We start from the raw sequence: 16,508 nt of genomic DNA, 5'->3' as shown, positions 1-16,508 counted from the left end.
AGTTCTTCCCACTTTGACCTGTAGATTCAATACAATCCTAATCAAATTCCCAGCAAGTTACTTTGTAGCTACCAACAAACTGATTCTACATTTATGTGGAAAGGCAAAAGACCCAGAATAGCCTTGCAGTATTAAAGAACCAAGTTGGAGAACTGACACTAGCCAACTTTAGGACTTACTGTAAAACTGTAGTAATCCAGACAGTGTGGTGTTGCTGTAAGAATAGACAAATAGATCAATGAAACATCGTAGAGCACCTGGGAGTTGACCTACCTAGTAAATCCACCCAGATAGTCAACCCGTCGACCCAGATAGTCAACCCATCCACCTAGTCAACCCATCCACCCAGAGAGTCAACCCGTCCACCCAGAGAGTCAACCCGTCCACCCAGAGTGTCAACCCGTCCACCCAGAGAGTCAACCCGTCCACCCAGATAGTCAACCCGTCCACCCAGATAGTCAACCCATCCACCCAGAGAGTCAACCCATCCACCTAGTCAACCCATCCACCCAGAGAGTCAACCTGTCCACCCAGAGAGTCAACCCGTCCACCCAGATAGTCAACCCATCCACCTAGTCAACCCATCCACCAGTCAACCCATCCACCAGAGAGTCAACCCATCCACCCAGATAGTCAACCCGTCCACCCAGATAGTCAACCCGTCCACCCAGATAGTCAACCCATCCACCCAGATAGTCAACCCATCTTTGACAAAGGAGCAAAGGCAATTCAGGGCAGACAGAGAAGCACTATTTCTTTTCAACAGATAGTTCTAGAAAAACGACATGCAAAAAAAACCAACCAAACAAACAAAAAACAACCAGCAACTGTGACTATAGACAGTGATCATACACAGTTCAAGAAAATTAACTCTTGGCCAGGCGCGGTGGCTCAAGCCTGTAATCCCAGCACTTTGGGAGGCCGAGACGGGCGGATCACGAGGTCAGGAGATCGAGACCATCCTGGCTAACACGGTGAAACCCCGTCTCTACTAAAAATACAAAAACGAGCCGGGCGAGGTGGCGGGCGCCTGTAGTCCCAGCTACTTGGGAGGCTGAGGCAGGAGAATGGCGTAAACCCGGGAGGCGGAGCTTGCAGTGAGCTGAGATCCGGCCACTGCACTCCAGTCCGGGCGACAGAGCGAGACTCCGCTTCAAAAAAAAAAAAAAAAGAAAATTAACTCAAAATGAGTCATAGACCTAAATGTAAAATGTATAACAATAAAACTCATAGAAATGTAGGAGAAAGTCTAGGTGACCTTGGGTTTGGCAACAAATTTTTGGATGTAACACCAGAAACACTCTTCATGAAAGGAAAATTGGTAAGTTGGACTTCATGAAGATTAAAAACTTATGCTTTGCAAAATACAGTTAAGAAAATTAAAATATGAGCCGCTGATTGGGAGAACAGATTTGCAAAACACGTATCTCATAAAAACCTGGTATCAAACAACACATGGAAAATAAACGTGTTTGGATGGGTAGGGCGGGATGAGCTAGGGAGGACCTGGAAAGTTAATTTCTTTTTTAAAACTCTAGAGACTCTCCTGGAGCACCCCTTGCCCTTTTCCTGAGAAGGGAACTGAAAATACGGCCATAGTTGTCATGAATTTGGGGGAACCACTACTCGGTTTTTACCCTCATTAAGGAACTTTGTTATAAAAGATAAAATCACTTTGTAAATGTGAATTAGAGTAGAAAATGAAAATTCCTTATATACTCTCTAAGCCACTGGAAACTTGAGGCAGAGTAGTTTTAAAAGACACACGTGGATTTCCTCTGAAATATTTGTAAACAGCAAATTCAGAATATGTTGATTAGTTTAGGACCATACCAGGCTTTAGTTGTTACATTGAATTGCAAATAACTTATGTTCATGAGCCTAGAATTCAAGAAGTTCTTGGTGTGAGAATTTGACAACTACTTCTGGCTTCCCGGAGCCAGAACCCCCCTGGGAATGGGGTTTTGAAGTAAGCACCGTTGCAGACACAGACGGCAGAGGCCGCAGCGCAGGCTGGGGGACTTCCTTCAGGTTTCGGTAGACTGTCTTCATTATGGCCTAAAACATGTCAGATGAAATTTTAGAGACTATTTCCAAACTCAGTGAAGGTTTGTGACGTCTGGGACATTGTTTTCAACACAGAAGTTGAATGAAATGGCTACAGAGGCAAAATGAGAAGTGTGGAGAGGAGAGGCTGTGGTGACTGGGCCCTCCCCTCCTTCCCTCCTTTTCCTCCTTCCGTCCCCTCCTTTTCCTCCTTCCCTCCTTTTCCTCCTTCCTTCCCCTCCTTTTCCTCCTTCCCCTCCTTCCCTCCTTCCCCTCCCTGCCCTCCTTCCCTTCCTTTTCCTTCTTCCCCTCCTTCCCTCCTTCCCTCATTCCTCTCCTTTCCTCCTTCCCCTCCCTTTCCTCCTTTCTTCCCCTCCTTCCCCTCCATACCCTCCTTCCCTCATTCCCCTCCTTTCCTCCTTCCCCTCCCTGCCCTCCTTCCCTTCCTTTTCCTTCTTCCCCTCCTTCTCTCCTTCCCCTCCTTTTCCTCCTTTCTTCCCCTCCTTTTCCTCCTTCCTTTTCCTCCTTCCTTCTCCTCTTTCCCCTCCTTCCCTCCTTCCCCTCCCTTTCCTCCCTGCCCTCCTTACCCTCCTTACCCTCCTTTTCCTCCTTTCTTCCCCTCCTTCCCTCGTTCCCCTCCTTCCCTCGTTCCCCTCCTTCCCTCCTTCACTTCACTCCCCCGACATCCCCTCCCTGCCCTCCTTCGCTTCCTTTTCCTCTCCTTCCCCCTGAGGCCTCAAAGCCCTTGTGCCTGGGCTGTGGACAAGAAATACCTCTGCCTCAGAAGCTGCCTGGAGCTGGGTGAAGGCTTCCATACAGCTCGCTGTCATTGCCTGTCATGCTGTCATCGCCTGTCATGCTGTCATCGCCTGTCATGCTGTCACTCAGAGGAGAGATCATGCATTCAGAAATTACTGAAGTAAAATGCTAATGTGTTGAGTTAATGATCACAGGTTTACGTTTTATAAAAGACATCTCAATAATCAAACTGTTGTTGAGCTACCTTGCGTTTTATCTTGAATTCTTTGGAGTTCGGTAATTTACATACGTGTTTCAGAGTACACACTTGGTTTCAGCCGTCTTAGCTGTCAACAAACACTCTAAATTATGAATTACGAGTTTTATATCTAAAGCTAAACATTTTGTGCTGTAAAATCCAGTGCTACTTACTATGCCTAGAGTAACACTACGAGAGTAAAATCTGATCTAAATGATGGATGTTTGTTTTTCTTTTATGCAGTACACATTTTGGAACTTTATACCCAAGAATTTATTTGAACAATTCAGAAGAGTAGCCAACTTTTATTTCCTTATCATATTTCTGGTGCAGGTAAGGCTGGTCATTGTTTTCCATCTCATCAAATATAAATCTAAATAAGTGACATTTTGTTCTCAGGTAACTGCCACATGGCTAATGAAAGCGCAAGGGCGTGGTGCCCCTCACCTACGATTCATTTATTTATTTTCTTAAGGAAGGACAAAACGTGTTGGTTCTGTGAGATCCACACAAGCTACATTAGCATACACAACGCCACTTTGGGTTTAAGCTGGTGACTGCCTTTCCTGCCCCCTTCCTTCTAGTACCAGAGGGGAAGTCAGAGCTTTGTTACCTTTTGGACAAGTTCACAGCCAAGCAATGCGTTGTTCCACTTACTTTACTCTTCATGAATGTGTGTGGATGTTCTAAAGAAAATCCAGGCCAGGCGCAGTGGCTCACGCCTGTAATCCCAGCACTCAGGGAGGATCACGAGGTCAAGAGATAGGGACCATCCTGACCAACATGGCGAAACCCCACCTCTACTAAAAATACAAAAATTAGCTGGGCGTGGTGGCGTGCGCCTGTAGTCCCAGCTCTTCGGGAGACTGAGGCAGGAGAATCGCTTGGACCTAGGAGTGGGAGGTTGTAGTGAGCTGAGATCGTGCCTCTACATTCCAGCCTGGAGACAGAGCGAGACTCTGTCTCAAAAAAAAAAAAAAGAAAAAGAAAAGAAAAGAAAAAGAAACTCCAAAGATAGTACACATGAAAAGAGAGTTTAAAGAAAAAAAGAGGGAAAAAATGTCTCGGGGTATGAGTTAGGGAGCCATGTGCCAGGTGTGTTTTAAGAACAGCCCTCTAATTTTTCTACATCATACAAAATACTATTGAAGGACTTTTAAAATTTTTCCAACATTATTCAAATCACGTAATTAAAATGTGACACTGAAGCCGAGGAATGAATGAACACAAGGTGTGCCCCGACTTCAGACTGTGTCTGCCACTCCCCGTGGTTTCCTTGAGCATGTTCCTTAATTTAAAAAAGGTGCCCTCATTTTAACAGTCAGTGAAATAGGATGATTGACTTGCTGTCTCCCGTGGTGGGCAGAGTCAGGTGCCAGCAAAGGGTTTAAGTAAGTCAAAGTGAATAGGAAGTGCTGGCTCAGGGCAAACTAACCTGCCTAAAGTCAGTCATTTGCATTTTTGAAGATGATTTTACAATTCTGTCTTTCTGCAGTTGATCATTGATACACCCACAAGTCCAGTGACAAGCGGACTTCCACTCTTCTTCGTCATTACTGTCACAGCTATCAAACAGGTAAGCATTTTACAGATGAAAAAGAAGCAAGCCGCCATCTTGGCCATGTGAATTGCCTTTTGTTTGAAGCGAGGTAATTGGTTTGTTTCAGCTAGTTCATGGAAAATTCAACCAAGTTCTAGAAATTCATTTTTATAACTGTGTTGATACTTGAAGCAAAATAAGAGATACTATGTCATTTCGTGGCTATTCTGTCGCCATGTGAATTTGGAAGAAATCTATGGTTTTCACATCCCAGATCACCCAGGGATGATCTGATTCAGATGAGTCACTTAACCTTTCCGCATCCTTGACTGTCTTGACCACCTCAGAACGTGCTGTTTATGGACTCCGGCAAACGGGGTGGTGTTTCTTGTTTGTTTGTTTGTTTGTTTTTCCTTCATAGCCCTGGTAAATAAAGCCAGTGACTCACATGGAGAAGAATACATCTCAGTTTTACTCTCCATGTATCCATTTTATCACCCCCAGATTTCCCGTACACATGTTCAGTCACTCCCCATTTTCTCCTCTCCATCCCTGGCAGAGACTCATGTTTCTGTCACCGTAGAGTTGCCGGTTCTAAACATTTCATGCTCACGGCTCATGTGCGGTGTTTTGTGACTCGCTCTTTCACTTAGCACGATGTTTTCAAGGTTTCTCCGCATCTGAGCAGGCGTCAGCGCTTCGTTCCATCTGATGAATGAGTCACGGTCCGCCGCACACCCCGCAGTGTGGATCACTTCCTCTGGATGGACATTTGGGGTGTTTCCGCTTTTTGGCTGCTCTGAATCATGCTGCTGAGCACATTTGTGTTTCACACCCACCAGATTGGCTTTCAGATGTGCAAGTCTGGAGAGGGCGTGGTGAGGCAGGCACCACGGGCACCCGGCAGGAGCGTGGTGGAGCCACGAAGCACAGCAGGTGGCAACATCTGACACAGGCAGAGATGTGGACACACAGGGGCCGGCTGGTGCAGATGATAAACATGCAGCTGTGTAGTCAGTACCTGGGGCCTGTGTGTCTTCACTAGGCCAGAGCCGGCCGTGCCTACCAGGATACGTGGACTAGGATGTTCATGGTGGCTGTCATTGGTTAGCAAAGGACTCAGGCAGCCCAGGGTACCCCGTAAGGAAATGGGTGGCTCCTCTGCGGGGCGGGGCAGGACACAGCACAGTAGCCAAGACGAACTGCGCTGCCTGGAAAACAACATGAGGGAAACTCATGCTTCCCAAGGACTCACTGTCCATGACTCAGGCAGTTCAGCCCCTACGTGGGATAAGGCCTCACTCCGTGTCAGTGGCTCTTGCAAACTTCGACTTTAAGCAAGAGGACAGGTTTTCTCATCAACTTCACGAGGTAATGGTGCTGAAGGAAACGATGTTACTTGGGGACCTGCTCTGTGTCCTCAGGCCTAAAGTCGCAGTTTCCAGGAACCCATCTTGGAGATGAGGTGAGGGCGTTCCATGCTGTCTGTGACACATCTGTGTGGTGGGAGCAGAGGCTGCAGACGGGAAGGAGACCCCGGAGCCCCTCGAGGGGAGCAGAGAGAAGGGGCTGAGGCTCCGGAGCTATGTCCTTCCCAGCCCGGCCCTGGCCCCAGGAGGCAGGCACAGCACTGTTCTTCAGCGTCCTCTACCCTGCATTTGTTAAAGATTCCATCCCTCCTGGGACCCCACTGAGCAGGAAACTCCTGAGGACTCCAGGAGCGTCCTGGAGGAGAGGAGAGGAGAGCGTGGAGTAGGGAGGGCGGCTCTGAAGACGCAGCTGGGCCAGAGAGGCAGCAGCTGGGGAGCCGGAGCCCCCATGGATGCAGAGGCTGCTTGTCTACACTGTGCAGACCATGGCCCCAGACAACATGCGGTGTCCTCGGCCCGGCTGCGTCCCCTCCCTGGCTGTGTCCCCTCCCTGGCTGTGTCCCCTCTCATCAGCCTGGCTGTGTCCCTTCCCTGGCTGTGTCCCCTCCCATCCCAGGGCAGTGGGCGGGTGTTGTTGGGGGTGTTAAGAGGGGTCAGGGCAAGGTGGTGAATGAACAGAGCTGCAGGTCTGGGCCCCATCACCAGCACCCCTGCCCATGGCCGGAGGGGTCTCTTCCTCTCCCGCGCGTCTTGCTATCCAGCCTTCACTCTGGGGACAGCCTCGCTGCGCCAGACCGCCCCTGCCCCCTTGGCCTTCCCCCACTACTGACCTCCTTGTCCCTCTTCCTCGGGAACAGCATCTCTGTCCGCAGCCGCGACTTTCCCAAACGGCCTCCCCACACGCTGGCTCCAGCAGGGACGTTTGTGCTGGGGTCCCCATGCTCCCGGCCCCTCCTCGCTTGCCTTGGAAAGCCCCCTGCACTCACAGAGGCCTCCCTGATTTTCTCTTAGGTTCCCACCTCTCTTTTCACACCATCTCCCCGGTGTCTCACCTGGGCACTGACAGGCATCTCACTGCACCTGGCTCTGCCACTGCCATCGCCCAGGTCCTGCTAGAGCAGCCTTTCCCTGTGGCGCCCAGCCTCCCCTGCTGTGTGCAGGGCCCCTCTGATCAGCCGGTCACATGCCTGGGCCTTCATGTGTCCCTCCGGTTCCAGCCAGGCTGGCCAGTGGGCAGTGCCAGCCCCTGGGGGATCCCTCACCGCTGGGCATTCCTGGGCAACCTCCTCTTTGGCGTCTTTCCGCAGCCTGGGCACTGGGCTTCTCGGGGGTACTGGGGGTCGTCACCTGCATTGAACTTGTTACTCCTGTTTCTTCCCCACCGATCCTGAGAGCAGCAGCGCTGGGGACAAGGTCCTTTGTCTGTGGGACCCTGGTGCCTGGCACCTTGTGAGCATGCAGTTGGTGCTAAATAAGTGTGTTTAATGAACCCAGGGATCATCTACCCACTGCCACCTTCCAGGAAGACTGTTCTTCAATTTCCCCAGAAAGTATTTCAGCGATTTGGGAGGAATCTCTGAAAAACAATCAGATGCCACAGTGTCACAGTAATGGTCACGGCTGGAGAAAGCTCTGCATGTTTGGATATCCATGCGTCCCAGGCTTCTTAATTCTCCAGAAGCTGGAGGTTTTGGGTTACTTGTTAATGTTCCCTTTGGAAAAGATTCCAGTCACAGGGCCACTGATGCCGCCACGTGGCCCATAGGGAGGAGGCCCCCAATGAGCCTCCTGCCCCACAGGCTCTCTCAACATACGTGCAGCGGGCCCATGGCACAGGCTTGCTGCCGCCATCCTGCATGGTTGTGTGTCTCGGCATACGTGCAGCGAGCCCGTGGCACAGGCTTCCTGCCGCCATCCTGCATGGTTGTGTGTCTCAGCATACGTGCAGCGAGCCCATGGCACAGGCTTCCTGCCGCCATCCTGCATGGTTGTGTGTCTCAGCATACGTGCAGCGAGCCCATGGCACAGGCTTCCTGCCGCCATCCTGCATGGTTGTGTGTCTCAGCATACGTGCAGCGAGCCCGTGGCACAGGCTTCCTGCCGCCATCCTGCATGGTTGTGTGTTGTATGTGGCAGAGCTGTGTTCGCCATCCTGCCTGGTTGTGTGTTGTGTGTGGCAGAGCTGTGTTCCCAGTCTTGGCGCTCATTAGATGCGGTGGACGCCTGTAGGCCCCTGGTGTGCGGTCTCTCACAGGCTGGGGGTTGTTACTGAGGACGGCATTCCCCATCCTTATCTACGGCACCTGGGCCCGGCAACGCCAAACACAAAGGCGTGTTCGTCATCCCAGGAATTGCCTGCATCTCCTATTGTTGCTGCTTTCAAGATACCACCTGACTGTCCAAGCAGAGGGTATGCCTTGGTAGTTGGAACTGGAGTGCGGGTGTCTGCGCCTGTCAAAGGCATGCGGGTCTGGCAGCGCGGCCGGGGTCGGGGTTCGCTCAGGCTGCTTTTCCAGCAGGATGCTTGCGCGTGCACAGGAGTCATGATGCGATGTTTCCCACGTGGGTTACCCAGACGCAGAAACGCACGGAGAACCCTAAGGCTGCTGCAGGTGTCGCAGAGTGAGCCGGCGGTTCACCGAGAGTCTGGGCTGCCAGATCTCATAACAGTCAGTTTTTAATGAAAGAGAAGAATGGCCAGTGGGGGCTTTTCCAAGCAGAAGATTGACACTCAGCGGGTGGAAATGTACCCGGCCCCACTGGAGTCTTGAGGGCTTTTCGGTGTGGATGTGAAGAAACTGGAAGGCTTGCTCATCATTTCATTCAGACACTTCTTTTTTAGGAATTTATCCTAAGGCCATGTCATGAATAGGCACAGAAAGTACAGTGACATCGTACTTACACAGACTTCGATGAGCAGATCCAACGTCTTTGCAGTTCTACAACTGCAGACATTTAAAGCAGCTCCCATTGCCATGGGAATATGCCACTACTCTGTTGAGGATACAAAGAATAGTGTGTGTAATGCATCCTGATTTTGAAAAAATACACCCCCACAGACTTGGATTATGCTTAGACATAATGAAACACAAGCCTTCTGTCTCTCCCTCCCTTTCTCCTCCTTCCCTCTGTCTCCACTTCCTCTCTCCCTTCTTTGCTTTCTTTTTTTAGGGTTATGAAGACTGGCTTCGACATAAAGCGGACAATGCCATGAACCAGTGTCCTGTTCATTTCATTCAGCACGGCAAGCTCGTTCGGAAACAAAGTCGAAAGCTGCGAGTAAGTGACACCGGACACATTTACCCTGGTGAAGTCCAGTAACAGTTTAAAAAATAAGTTTTACCGAGATGCAGTGGCTCGCATCTCCAGTCCCAGCTACTCAGGAGGCTGAGGAGGGAGGATCGCTGAGCCTGGGAGTCGGAGGCCACTCAGCAGGCTTCCCCGTGCCTGTGAATAGCCACTGTTCTCCAGCCTGGGCAACCAAGAAAGACCCTGTCTCTCAAAACATTTTTAAAATACAAATAATTTTTTTTAAAGTTTTTATTTTCTTTGACAAAACAGACAAAAAAAAAAGGCAAAAAAAAAAAAAATGTGTTTTATTGGGTATAGGCCCAAGCTCCCTACTACATTTTTTTTTACCTTTAATTTTTATTTGTTTATGTCTTTTTAGAGCAGTTTTAGGTTCACAGCAGAATTGAGTGGGTGTACCCACTGCCCCTCCGCCCAACACACACGCACACACACACACACACCCCACAGCCTCCCCTCCGTCAGCATCCCACACCAGGATTGGTGGAATTTCATCCCCACACGCAGCCTCCCCTCCGTCAGCATCCCACACCAGGACTAGCGGAATTTAAAACCATTATCACTGCCCCCATCCCCACACACAAACTCCCTCCACCAGCATCCCACACCAGGATTAGTGGAATTTAAAATCATCGCGGGAACACACAAACCAATCAAGGCAGGGAAAGGTCGGAAACACTGTTTCTAAAATTTGTTTTAGAATAAAGTATAATATATCAGTATAAACTCGACTAGGTGGAAATTTATGAAAATTGGAGCAGAATACCTCATTGAAGATTGCATTTTTAAAAAATGTATTTATTTATTTTTTTAGAGACAGAGTTTTGCTCTGTCACCCAGGCTGGAGTGCAGTGGCACAACCTCAGCTCACTGCAACCTCCACTCCTGGGTTCAAGCGATTCTTCTGTCTCAGCCTCCCCAGTATCTGGGATTACAGGCGCCTGCCACCACGCCCGGCTAATTTTTGCATTTTTAGTAGAGACAGGGTCTTAACAAAATGTTGGCCAGGCTGGTCTCGATCTCGTGACCTCATGATCCTCCCGCCTTGGCCTCCCAAAGTGCTGGAATTACAGGCATGAGCCACCGCACCAGGCCAAAAAATTTATTTTTTGTTGATATATAATAGTTGTAAATAGTTGGGGGTCCATGTGATATTTTGATGCCTGCACACCAATGTTTAATGATGAAGTTGGGGTAACTGGGATGTCCGTCACCTCAAACATTGATTGTTTCTTTGTGTTGGGACTATTACAGTTCTTCTCGAAGGCTGCATTTTAAATCTGTTTCCAATGAATTATTCATGTGACTAATATCTCAATATATTTTAAAATATGTGTTTAAATTATTTAAATGAGATATTTTCAAACTTGTACTAGTCATTTGGAAACACCTGTGTAGGTAGAAACCATGGGTGTGGTTTTTCACATTTGTGTCGTGGTGGCGGTCAGCAGCCTGCTCCAGTCCCCCATCTGAGGTGGATCTAGGTGCCAGGCCCACGCCGGCCCCTTCCTGCCCCCGCTGGTCCTCGTGCACCTTGCCTGGCTCTTGCCAACTCCCACGCCTCCCTCCCTTCTGCAGCCCCACTGTTTCCTCTGGCTGTTTTCCCTGTCAAGCCTTAGGAGGTTTGGTGAGGGAGGCAGGGAGCACCCCACTGGGTCCCGTGCATGTGGAGAGCCAGGCGCATTCCAGAAGCCTGGAGGAAGGAGGTCCTCCAAGCAGCCCGGCCAGCCTGGGCTCAGTGAGCCTCTCCGGACAAGGCCGCAGCCACTCCCTGTCCAGTGGGATGGGACCCCGGAGGCGTTCAGAGACCCTTCAGAGGAGCTGGCATCAACCACTAGCCCCCCCGCCTCACCTTGCTCTCGCTGTTCTGTGTATCACACACATCACCAAATGTACTTGTAAGCGTTTAAACATTTTCACTTATAAATGTGCTCTCCCGGTGTTTAAATGCTTCTGAGACAGCTTTTTCCATCAATGAGTTCAGGTGAGTGAGGTTTCCCTAGGGGTCAGGGGTTCAGAGAGCAGATGGCCCCGGCCTGGGGAACAGCCACAGACTCCATGCCTGTGTCAGCAGGCGTCCGGTTCCAGGCCTTCAACACCATTTCCTTTAACGATTATATTTCCCTTGCAAAGCCTTTCCTACTTGTAGCTAAAAATCTTTCTTAAAAAATAGACCTAAACAGTGTCTGCCCGCAGAAAATTGAATTTTTAATCTGTTGGTCTCCTGTGGGAAATGCCTTCTCTGTATCCTGTGTGTTGTAACTGAGAGGATGCTAAACAGGCTACTCAGGACAAGAAAGAAAAGATCAGGCTTTTCTGCAACGGCAGACATCCGGCTTCCATCGGTCGTAATGGCTCAGGCCTTTGAGGGTACTAGAGCGTCCTAGAAAAGCATTCCTTTAATTAGTTTTTCTTTTTTAATTAAACTTTTTATTTCAAGGTAATTACAGAGTCACATGTGGTTGTAAGAAATAAAACAGAGGCCGGGCGCGGTGGCTCAAGCCTGTAATCCCAGCACTTTGGGAGGCCGAGACGGGTGGATCACGAGGTCAGGAAGATCGAGACCATCCTGGCTAACACGGTGAAACCCCGTCTCTACTAAAAATACAAAAAATTAGCCGGGCGATGTGGCGGGCGCCTGTAGTCCCAGCTACTCGGGAGGCTGAGGCGAGAGAATGGCGTAAACCCGGGAGGCGGAGCTTGCAGTGAGCTGAGATCCGGCCACTGCACTCCAGCCTGGGCGACAGAGCGAGACTCCGTCTCAAAAAAAAAAAAGAAAGAAAGAAATAAAACAGAGGCATCCTGTGTTCCCTTTGCCCTGATGTGTTGCCCAGCTCGAAGATTTAGTCATTTCAAGGATGTGATATAAAGAGAATCCTGCAGCCTGTTACCTTTTGGGGTTGTCTGTTTTCAGGCAGTCTAATTCCCTCGGGATTCACAAAGTCTGTGCACCAGCCGTTCCTTCCCTTGTATTGCTAAGGAGCATTCCATGATGTGGCATACCGCAGTTTCACCATATTCATAAGCTGAAGGGCTTTTCGACCTTTCTAGTTTAGGGCCGTTATCAAGAAAGCTGCTATGAATATTTGTGTGCAGGTTTTCTTGTGAATTCAGTTTTCATTTCTTTGACATAAAAGCTCAAGAGTTCAGTTGCTGGGTCATCTAACATATCCACGTTTGGTTTTGAAAGGAACTGCCAAACCGTTTTCCAGCATGGCTATCCCATTTCATTCCCACCCACAACATTGCCAGCATCTTCACCAGCCCTGGGTGTTACTGCTGTTCCTGATGTCTCAGTGCAGCTTGAGCATGTCCCCGATGGCTCTGTGGGACATCTTTTCGCGATTGTTTGACATCTGTGTATCCTCTTCAGTAAAAACAACCCTTCATGTCCTGGCCGGGCGTGGTGGCTCACGCCTGTAATCCCAGCACTTTGGGAGGCTGAGGCAGGCGGATCACAAGGTCAGGAGAGCAAGAACATGCTGGCTAACATGGTGAAACCCCGCCTCTACTAAAAATACAAAAAATTAGCCGGGTGTGGTGGTGGGCACCTGTAGTCCCAGCTACTCAGGAGGCTGAGGCAGGAGAATGGCGTGAACCCAGGAGGCGGAGCTTGCAGTGAGCCGAGATCAAGCCACTGCACTCCAGCCTGGGTGACAGAGCGAGACTCCGTCTCAAAAAAATAAAATAAAATAAAACAAAAATAAGTAACTCTTCATGTCTTTTATCCATTTTTCTAGCTGGATTCTTTGAGCTTTTTACTGTTAAATGTTGAGAGGTCATATAGTCTAGATAGTAGTACTTTGTCAGGTATATGATTTTGAATACTCAGCAGGATATTTCACAAAGCCAACGTTTTTAATTTTGTTCAAGTCCAATTTCTTGATTTTTTTTCTTTTTTTTAAATTATTATTTCTTTTGAGACAGAGTCTTGCTCTTGTTGCCCAGGCTGGAGTGCAATGGCGCAGTCTCAGCCCACTGCCTCTTCCACCTCCCAGGTTCAAGCTATTCTCCTGCCTCAGCCTCCCAAGTAACTAGGATTACAGGTGTATACCACCATGCTTGTCTAATTTTTTAGTGTTAGTAGAGATGGCGTTTCATCATTTTGCCCAGGCTGGACTCGAACTCCTGGCCTCGAGTGATCTGCCTGCCTCGGCCTCCCAAAGTGCTGGGATTACAGGAGTGAGCCACTGCACCCAGCCGAGTTTTTTTTTTTTCTTTTGCAGACTTTACGTTCAGTGTCCTGAATGAAGCATTCTTTGCCTGGTCCTGAGACCCAAAGACTTTCTCCCATGTTTCTTTCTAAGTGTTATAGTTTCATGTTTTACATTTTAGTTCATGATCCATTTTGAGATGATTTTTGTATAAGGTGTGAGGTTTCAGTCAGGTTTGTTTCTGTCCTTATTTAGCCTGTGGCTGTCTGATCACCCCTGCACCAGGGGTTGGCCGGTTGTCCCTCCTCCACGGAGTGGCCCTTGCCTTCTGTCATGATCAGTTAAACACATTTGCGTGGGTCTGTTTCTGGTTCCCTGGTCTGTCCCATTGGTCTCCGTCCCCATGCCCCACCAATCCCACACCGTTGGTCACTGTAGCTATCTCAGAAGCCCCGTATCAGGGATACGTATTCATTCCTCCTCAGTCTTCTTTTTCAAGGTTGTTTTAGCTAATCTAGAGCCTGTGCCTTCCCATGTAAATTTTACAATTAGTTCATTTATGTCTATAAACATCCTTGCTGGGATTTCCATAGGGATTTTACTAAACCCATAGGTCCATTTGGGAAGAGTAACCTCTGCTTTTAAAGTCTCACAAATTCACAGTGTGCTGTGACCATCACGTAGTGGTACAGAGAACTCTGTTTGTAGTGTAGACAGAAGCATGGTGATGCATCGATCCTGGCATGCCTCCCGAGTGGCAGCGAGACTGGCTGGAGTCCTGCAGCCACCCACTCGAGGGTTCTGATGATCGTTCACCCTTCAGACACACAGCCGAGATCTGCGATGCCTTCCTCACCCTCCAGACACACAGCCCAGGCCACTGTGATGCCTTCCTCACCCTCCAGACACAGCCCAAACCACTGTGATGCCTTCCAGACCCTTTAGACACACAGCCCAGGCCACTGTGATGCCTTCCAGACCCTCCAGACACAGCCGAGGCCACTGTGATGCCTTCCAGACCCTCCAGACACAGCCGAGGCCACTGTGATGCCTTCCAGACCCTCCAGACACAGCCCAAACCACTGAGATGCCTTCCTCCCTGATGAAGTAAAATGGATACAGATACAAACTAGACCATCACCTTTCATTAAAAACTCACATGATGAACTTTCTGTAATTGATTTTTACTTTAGTTTTTGAAACGTTGTTGCCACTTTTGCTTTATTTGTCCTCATGCTTTGATGATCTGGGCAGCACCTTGGTTCTGTTGATCGGGAAACTCTCAGAACTCGAGTACCTGGTTCATAAAACGCCTAGATTTAGATCAAAGCTTCTCACAGGAGTACTTCCCACTTGGCCACGCTCATAGAACACTCCAACTCGTCTTCGTTGGTCTGAATCAAAGATAACCTTGTTACAGGTGTTTGTCTGTGTTTTTGCTGCGGAATATTTGATCGTGCTGTACTTTGCCACTACTTTGATCTGCAGTTAGAACATTGAAACCTGACCTGGTCTTTCCTTGGTCCCAGCAGAATGTCTGGCAAGAGTCTTTTCCTGGAACCACATCCACATCCCCGTATCTACCTGTGACTAGATGAGCAGCTTGAGGGAAGCAGTCCCACACGATGGGCGAGCTTTCACGGAGGGGCTTTCCATTGACCGTCCTTTCTGCTTTGTCCTGTAGGTTGGGGACATTGTCATGGTCAAGGAGGATGAGACCTTTCCCTGTGACTTGATCTTCCTTTCCAGCAACCGGGGAGATGGGACGTGCCACGTCACCACCGCCAGCTTGGACGGAGAATCCAGCCATAAAGTAAGGGGCCTTTCCGTTAGACTCCAGGGCAGGGTCTTCCTGTCGTGCTTCCGAATATGCCTGTGTGGCCACAGAAACTAACATCCTGTTTGAAAAGTCCGCGTTTTCAGTGTATACAATGAAAACCTAGGGAGTTATGCCAGCCAAGTTTTTCCTCACTTTTCCTTCCTCCTATTTTCCACTTTTTTCTTTTTCCTTTTTAAAAATAAATTATATTGTGTATATTTGAGGTGTATATTATGATGTTATAAGATACGTATTTTTATAGAGAAATTGTTATTCGAGCTCAACACATTAACACATCCACATCTCACATGGTTTCCCATTCTCTTCCCTGGCACTCGTGCAGGAGCAGCCATAACCTACTCGATGCGGCAAAACTCTAAGCCCAACATGCTCCTTTCCACTCAGTGCAGCAAAAACCCAACACACTCTTGTCAGCTCTAGTCCTCATGTTGTACGTTGGGTCTTTGGACAGTTCATCCTAAATATTGCTACCTTGTGTTCTTTGACTTACACCTCCCCATTTCTTTCCCACTTTTTCTTTCCACTCTCAGTGTCTGTAACAACCAATCACCTCAGGTTAACAGAAATAACTTCAGTATTAGCCTGTGTCAATTAGCTAATGTGTCAAATTCAGGATTTAATGAATAGATTGTTGGAATTTTAAGAATTTTCTTTCTACTAGTTAAAATTAATGTGAAAACTGGCCTAGAATTATGTGAAAAGTCACACACAATTCTAGATTTTGCCTGTTACTTCATTGAGTGTCATTTTTGTGAATGTAATCAGGATTTTAATCAGGATTTTCTGAAATTACTACATAAGTAATTTCCTGCACTCAATATAAAATTCTGCACAGACAGTTGATGCTGCAAGAATTTTAATTGTCAATCATAAAAGAAAAGATACAGCACCATTAATTTTAAGATTCTTATTATTTAAAAAATCTGGAAGTTTCTAAGGAGTTTATGAAAGTGAGCATAGCTCAGTGGATTCGGCTAACTCATGAACTCACAAAAGTGCAACTCTAAAATGGTATTTAGGTAATACCTGTGGGTATAAGCCATTTCTACTATGAGATAGAGACATTTCTTTACAAAATCACTGAAGGATATGCTAGTTTTTCATAGATAATTCATGATATGTATCAGGAATTGAAAAACCTGTGGATTTTTTTCAGTTAAATTTTCTTTCACATTTTCTGTGTAGCATATCCCAGAGGATGAACACGCTAACAATAGATTGTCCGCAGCTTCGGGGGGTTGGAATCCCTGGA

At 48.2% G+C, this 16,508-nt stretch overlaps 1 protein-coding gene across 11 annotated transcripts in view; it reads left to right on the top strand.

Annotated features, from left to right (window-relative positions):
• The window catches only part of ATP11A (ATPase phospholipid transporting 11A), a 182,992-nt gene that overhangs the window by 102,761 nt on the left and 63,723 nt on the right, over positions 1-16,508 (top strand). For all 11 annotated transcript variants that reach the window (XM_033177200.1, XM_033177201.1, XM_033177199.1 and 8 more), the window contains exons 3-6: positions 3,287-3,376; positions 4,539-4,619; positions 9,125-9,232; positions 15,101-15,229. In XM_033177200.1, the coding sequence (XP_033033091.1) occupies positions 3,287-3,376; positions 4,539-4,619; positions 9,125-9,232; positions 15,101-15,229 (408 nt within the window). The remainder of the gene's footprint in view (positions 1-3,286; positions 3,377-4,538; positions 4,620-9,124; positions 9,233-15,100; positions 15,230-16,508) is intronic.

Source organism: Trachypithecus francoisi, unplaced genomic scaffold (assembly GCF_009764315.1).
Source record: "Trachypithecus francoisi isolate TF-2019V2 unplaced genomic scaffold, Tfra_2.0 Lachesis_group18, whole genome shotgun sequence".
Taxonomy (NCBI): Eukaryota; Metazoa; Chordata; class Mammalia; order Primates; family Cercopithecidae; genus Trachypithecus; species Trachypithecus francoisi.
Note: the sequence above shows the minus strand (reverse complement) of the source record. Positions and strands in the feature narration are given on the sequence as shown.